The following is a 7,151-nucleotide window of genomic DNA, read 5'->3' on the forward strand; positions in this document are numbered from 1 at the left end:
CTTCTTTTCCTTTGTGCAGCGATGTACAGTAGTGGTTTTCTTTTTGATGCCCCACTGCACCCCCTGACCCCTAGTATCTCCTCTTCCCTTTTTCAAATCTAAACTCTTCCTTGATAATCAAGATAGAAAGGTTACCTTGAGATAAACACTCTTTAAATGATCACCAAGGCAAGAAAACTCGAGAATATTTTATTTACTAGGCTGATTACATTTTAATGTTTGAAGAAAGCGACATTTTTTAATTAGTGTTTAAGACATATGGTGAGTGTACAAATTAGCTTGTTTCATACACCCAGAATTTGATGAGAGCAACTCCTCTTTCTCACTCCCCAGTTAAAAATTGTCACTTGAAACTTAATATATGCAAGGAGGTTAAATGGTATTAAATGGTGCCGGCTTGATTTAAAGATAAAGGAAACAGTCATACATAGCTAAATGTTGCCTGGGTGGACTGGAAAAATACTAGAATTGGCATCTGTGTTTGCAAAAGATATGGAAGTTCAGTGCTTTAATTTTGTTCAGCCAAGAAAACAAAATGCCAGGTATTAGTCCATGTTGGTTTCTGTTGTAGACGCATGGGTACACAAAATGGTATGTGTATGCTTTGCAATTAATAAGATTCTTCTTAAGATCCAGCCATGTAATGGTACAAGTGCTGTAATGTTTGCTCATGTGGTTGTATATCCTCATAACACCCCCTTCTCTCAGCTTAGGGCATTCTCTTCATTCTTGGCAAAGGAACAGATTAATTGGAATAGAGTGGCATAAAGGAGGTGCCAAGTTAGGTACACATCCAAAATAATGACCAGCAGAAATGCTCCACTTCGATGCAGATCTTGAGAGAAAAGAGTCATTCTTGGTAGAGATATGTGCTTGGTTTACTCTTGTGATTGTTTATAACTATTCATGTAATTATGTGTTTAAAAGTGATACTTCAGTCTTGCTTTTGCTCCTCTTTTTCCAGAGTCTTTAGTTGTAAGCTTTTGGCCATTTCTTATCAGTTGAAGCTATATTTTAAAAACCTAATAATGTGTTGCTCAGAAGAAAAGTTGCACCTTTAGCTTTTGCTGTCATGTTGTGTGATTCATGCACATGGCATGCACACTTCTAAATCTAGTTTTCATCATTTGTGAATATTTCTCTCGTTTTTCAAAAAGAAAATATTTTCATGGAGTTTTTTCTCCTTTTCTCCAAGTTCATTGTATTTTTCTTATTCATCCTTTGCTGGATGTAAGAAAACTTGCATATACTTTGTTTTCCACAGTTATTACAATTGTTTGGTAGTATTTTGTTTTGTTGTTTCCTTGCTTTAAGTCAAGAGGAGGAATTTTATTTATTCACTTAGACATGATGCAGCCAGAGACAAGCTTACCTGTTAGGGTGCTCAGATTTCTCATGTCACATCCTGTACCCAAAAGCAATTCCAAGGAGAAATACACACACACGCACCCATACACGCACACACGTGCACACATACACAGATCTTTTAAGATGGTTCATTTCAATCTGTGCATTCTACCCACCTGCTGGTTATATAGTGAACTGTTACTTTAAAGAGTAGTTTAAACACCAGCCATGTTTAGGGCAGGCTGCTCTGGCAAAGAGAACAGTACATGTAACAGGAGTCTACTGTGTGAGATGACAGTAAAACTCAGCTCACTGACTAGAGGTTTTAACGTACGAACTCTAGGGGGATAATGTATTGACTGTTTCCTGGTGCGCAAGAAAATTGAAGAACCCTTTGCAGACGGGGTGCTTTGCAAAGGATTCTATCTGTTTCTCTTAAAACAAAATCTGTGGCAAGATGTTTGAAATCAGCAGGACGCTTAATGCTGCTTTGTTAAATAATGAGGTAATATTTTGTCACTTTTTTTCTGGGCAGCATCTGTTTTTAACACCCCCCCTTCATTCTTTTTTTCTTTCTTTCTTTCTCTTTTCCTTTTTTCCCCCGTCTCTCTGCTTCATAGAAGTCAAGGAAATATAATTCGTATTTCCTTTTCTGTTCCATGTTTTCGGCGCTTTGGGAGAATTTGGTTGTCTGTTTTTCTTTGCACTTTCAGCCGGCTGCTGTTTCCTAGCCCATTGTGCCACGTAAAGCTTCTCCACTGCGCGGAGTAGGTAGTTATTAACGCTGAATCGGCTTCTGGTACAGTCCATCTGGACTCCGTGTGGGAAAGCTGGCTGCCGGCAACTGATGCTGAGATATCTGCAACCTTTGGGATGCGTATGTGGTGGCGAAGGGCTGACTGATATGAGATCACTTCTTTTAAGGGAAATTGTCATTAATGAGTCAAGAAGCTGCTCATTTATGGTAAGAGGGATACAGCGACACTGGCAGCCCCACAGCGCTGGAATATCATTTTTAGGTTGCCTTAGCTGCTTGAGTGAGACAAGTTTTTTCCTGTGGTGGTAGATTGTGGCAGAAAAAGAAAATCACGCATGACTGGGAGACTTGCCTGCCTGATTCTTGAGATGATATATTGAGAATCTGTTGCTTTACAAATGTCACAGCACTGATGTAGCGGTCAGCCCCTCACTCCGAAAGATGTATAGTACTATTGGAAATGCAATAATAGGTTGACTTTTCCCAACAATGGGATTCTGCCTTTGTCTTTAGAGAAAAGGCCTCTGAGGACATTTGTGCATTTGTTTGAGGATTCCTTTGAAAGACTTTAGAGTGGAGGTTTTTGCAGAAGTGATCAATAGACAAAGTGCCTGGATTTTTTTTTTTTTAGCCTACCAAAACCAGCTAAGTGTTTAGACTATAATATACAATCACTATTTCAGAAAAGTGGCTGGACTATCTATCTTTGGGTATACATAATGTTAATTTGTGGCTCAATAAGTATACTGAGTTTAGTGTGGATGAGAAAAAAGGCATTTTAAAAGTTTCATCTTTTCTAACCTGCAGATAAATATCAAGTAAATATTTCGTTCCAAGAACTGGTTTTATTTGTGTGATTGTCAGCATTGTGTCAATATTTACTTTTTGCAATATTTTGATATTGATAAGATTACATTGAGGAGTTTCTGCTGTTGATCTGGGGCACACCTACTATCCTGTGTGTATACACCAAGCCATTTAGAGCATTTAACCTGTGAATTCATCTTTAGTGTACAGTTCAGAGGATATTGTGGTACCACTGTGAATCACAGCACTCTAAAGAAGTTATTTTAGAACTTTACTTCATTCGGTATTGTTCCACATAAAGAGCTGAGTGTAGCTTTCACATTTCTACTTTATTTCATGTCATCTCATTTCTAATAGCTGAGCTTATTTATATTTATGTGTAAGAATTTCTATAATGTATCCAACATGAATTGCTTTTCGATGTATCTCTATTTTTATAGTGTACGCACACTATATGTGTGTTTATTGTATATATTCATTAAACAATATCTTAGAGAGAACAGTTTTGACCTCTAAAATTTTTTCTTTTCTAGTAATTTTTCACAAACTCATTTACTCTTAGACTTCGAAGCCCAGAAATTAACACATTTTGACCTGTATTTCTGCTTTTCTGGTCTTATCGCTCTGTCAGCTTCAGCTAGATTAAAGACGGTGTTGAATTGTGTTTTTTAGTAATATTTGTTGCCTTTGTACATTTATTGAAAAATAAACTGATTAGCTTATGAATCAAATGAGTAGGGATATTAGCCTTCTTCATGGGTGTGAGGTATAAACTCAGGAAGCCACTTTAAAACCCCAAGCCAGAACAAAGATAATTTCAAAGATAATACTGAAAGCTTGGTAATATAGAGGTTATGAAATGTATCACATACATAGACAGTCTATATACATCACACACACTTGCTAAGTGTCTGAGGCCAAAGAGGTATGGAAGGAATTAGGTGGGAAGTAAAACCTCCTGTTTGTTAAGCACGATGAATGTTCTTCACAGGTAATGAAATAAGGCCATTTTATTTGAGAAATATGTTTTGCCTTAACAGCAGTAGAGAAAGAAAAGGGGAATATGTTTTAGTCCATTTTTAAAAATTCAGAGCATGCCCCTATCCAAGTTGAGAAGTAAATTCATTTAAATAAATCATTCATCATTCTCTGTTTTGAAAAGCTCAGACAGAAGGCAGAAAGATAGAGGCTGACAGCTGCCTCCTCCTCCCTCCAGATTTTTTTTCTTTTTTGTTTATTAGGAAATAGTTTCCTGAAGCAAACTTGGGTGAACCTAAGTTCACAGAGCAAACTTAATCCCAATCTTGCATGCTTTTGAAATATTGAACATGTTAGCTGCAAAAGAAGCATTACTTTAAAAAATAAGCAATCCTGAGAAATGATAAAGTTAAAACGTGGAAGTATTAGCACATTAAAGTGCTTTCATTGTATCTTTAAGCCTAGAGGCAGGTCATTAAATATGCATTTCGCTAGAAAGCAACTGTCAAGAAAGATGTGGTAGTTGAAAATATTCTACACTGAAAAGCCCTGCCCAGAGGGATGGGCTCCTGTATCCCCCAGGACTGGGGAGGAAGGGCAGTCCCAAGTGGAGGTTTTCAGTCCTCTGGTGACCTACAGTTGTGGCAGTACTTTTGAACTAGGAGGAGGTAAAAGGTAAAAATACAAGTATGGCTGTTGTTGCTTCAGCCGGGCTTTAATTACCAGACACAAGAAGCAGTTCAGAAATCTGGTCTCTGTTGGTGTAGAGGTCACCGAATCATTAACATCGTCAATCTGGCAGTAGCTAATTTAAATAGCACCTGATGTTGCAACGCCTCCCTTCGTTCCCCCAGCCAATCAGATTCTGGCTTTGGCTGACAGATGGTCCCATAAATGGATGTAAAAAGGGGAAGCTCCGAGCCGATTTCAGCACGGCTCTGTTCAGTTGTTCTTAGCTGCATCCTAGAATCAGGGGTTTCGGCTCACTGTTCCCTTCCTTTCTGCCTTCCTTCCTTCTTTTTCTTTCTGCCTTTCTTTCCCTGCCCCACCCCCTCCCAATAATTGATTTACTTTACAGTCATCCACACTGTGTTTTGTGGATCTTCAGAGATTAGATAGATAGATAGATAGATAGATAGATAGATAGATAGATAACAATAGTAGTCATTTTTAAAACATATTCTGAAAGCTTTGCAAATTTTAAGAGAAGAGTCGAAGCTCTACGAGATCCAATATTTGCCAATAAGAATGGTTATGGTAGGTATGACTGGGTTTATAATCTCTTGTTTGCATTGCTGGAAGAAAGACAAGCAACCCTTGACCAGTCTTATGCTTGCACAAGAGTTTAGTTTCTGCCGCTGTGTGTTTCCTACATTTACTATCTCTTTTGTGTAGTGCGATTAGGTCCTTTTATTGAAAAGCAGTGGAGAGAGAGACTGTCATTTTTAACAGGCCGTTGTCAGTTTTCCCTTCCACATAAAAGCAGAGGGTGGGGGGTGGGTTGAACTAATTGCTGGTTTGTTGAAAGAGATTCTATTACTTGAGACCATCATGGGAAAAGAAAGGGTTTTTCTTTTTGTAAGATAGACAAGGTTTGTCTACATGCCTGGGTTTTGTGGGGTTTGGGGCGGATGCAGCAGGCTTAGGAATCTCTCCATTTCCATGCTGGAAATTTAAACCTCAAGAGGCAGCTCCTGGATGCTGAACGTTGAGATGGGCAGTTGTGTTTTGGGGGACTGCGCAGTCAAAACAGCAAAGAGAGTGATTTATTTGGGCTTCAGTAAATGCTGCATCTTGTATTTCAAAGAGTTTCCTGTCATGACCTCATAAAAAAGAGGAGGCGGCTTGTATGTGTAGCGGTGCCTGGCGTGTTGAGTTGTTGCTTCCTTCTCTGGGCAGCGGCTCTGTAAGAAGGAATGTCAGCTTTTACATAACGCTCCTTTCCGCTTTTGACACACTCTGTGAGGGTCCATCTTCTTCTGATCACAGATGGAGTGGAATGGCTTGAAGATGGTAAGTGAAAAGAGGAAGGCAGCTTGGAGGTTCCAGCCGTTGTGTGTGTGTGTGTGTGTGTGTGTGTGTGTGTGTGTGTGAGGATGGTAGACTGCATTGTAAATCACTGTTCTGATTGTGTGTGTGTGTTTATTAGTATTTCTTTTTCTGAAAGCCAGAATCACCTCCCAGTGTAATGGCACTGCATGCACACAAGGCACCCATGCCTCTTCCATCAAACACATTTCAGACAAGCAAGGTTGGTGTCTTTTTTGACAATCATAATGTCACCGTCACTGTTGGCTGGCATGTCCACAGCCTCTGTGAGCCTTCAACCGAATTACATGACTGTTAAAGTTAAAGGCACATTTCTTTTTTCAGTCTTATGCTAGGAGTGATGGGGAAGGTTGGGAATGAGGGGTGGAGGAGGTGAGATTCAGTACCAGCAGATGCATTTGTGAAACAGGACTTTGGGATGTGGATGAGGAAGTGGAAAACCTTTCTGCCGAAGTAGTAAATCTATTTTTAGCATCATCTTTTTCTGGAAAAAGAAACAGGGAAACTCCTTGAGTGCTGCTCCTGTTGCCTGGTGTTGACCCTGAAGATATAGCCCAAAATGGCACAATCAGATGACACAAGTGCCCACTTTGACTTTGAATTTTCACCAGCAATAGCTTTCAGGAGATTTTGGGCTGGGTAGTGGGGGGGGGCTGTAAATTCATATCCATCTTACTTATTCTTGCACAGGAGAAGCCTGGGGAGGACTTTTCCCTCTGCATAGATGTTATAACAAAGCTGTGGTCTTTTTCCCATTCTTAGAGGATTGCCTTTGTCTGGCTGCTTGTTTTGATGGGTGTAAAACAAATAAGATTAGACCGAGCAGCCCAACTGAAAGCGATAGCTGGGAGGAAAACCCAATGAAAGGTTGCCGGGGAAACGAACAGAGGAGAAGCCGAGCAGGGAGCAGGTGGCTATCATGAGAACACACTGCAAACAGTGTAAAAAGGGGGTGGGGGGTGGGGGGCAGGACCATGGTTATCTTTGCTGTTCTTTGTGGCCAGTCCAACTTTAATTATTCGTCATAAATAGGTGTTAATTACATTTCTAACTCTGGTTTACAGTGATTTTTAGAAATCTATTTTTAAGCATCTGTTCGATCTTCCCTGGTTTTTCTTTTTGTTTGTTTGTTTAAAAAACAGAGGAGAGGGGGAAGGGAGAGTAGGGAATCTCTCTCTCTCTCTCTCTCTCTCTCTCTCTCTCTCTCTCTCTC

At 39.7% G+C, this 7,151-nt stretch overlaps 1 protein-coding gene across 7 annotated transcripts in view; it reads left to right on the forward strand.

Moving 5' to 3' along the window:
- The first annotated feature begins 1,772 nt into the window (after positions 1 to 1,772).
- Positions 1,773 to 7,151, forward strand: part of Elavl4 (ELAV like RNA binding protein 4) — a 94,671-nt gene continuing 89,292 nt past the window's right edge. For 2 of the 7 annotated variants that reach the window (XM_008832421.2, XM_008832422.2), the window contains exon 1: positions 2,168 to 2,311. In XM_008832421.2, the coding sequence (XP_008830643.1) occupies positions 2,195 to 2,311 (117 nt within the window). In that variant the 5' untranslated portion in view covers positions 2,168 to 2,194. Of the gene's footprint in view, positions 1,853 to 2,167; positions 2,312 to 4,833; positions 5,147 to 5,553; positions 5,903 to 7,151 lie in introns of those variants that run through there. The other 5 variants (XM_008832423.2, XM_008832425.2, XM_008832428.2 and 2 more) reach the window with 5 other exon arrangements.

The sequence above is a fragment of the Nannospalax galili genome, unplaced genomic scaffold (assembly GCF_000622305.1).
Source record: "Nannospalax galili isolate Female #2095 unplaced genomic scaffold, S.galili_v1.0 scaffold655, whole genome shotgun sequence".
Taxonomy (NCBI): Eukaryota; Metazoa; Chordata; class Mammalia; order Rodentia; family Spalacidae; genus Nannospalax; species Nannospalax galili.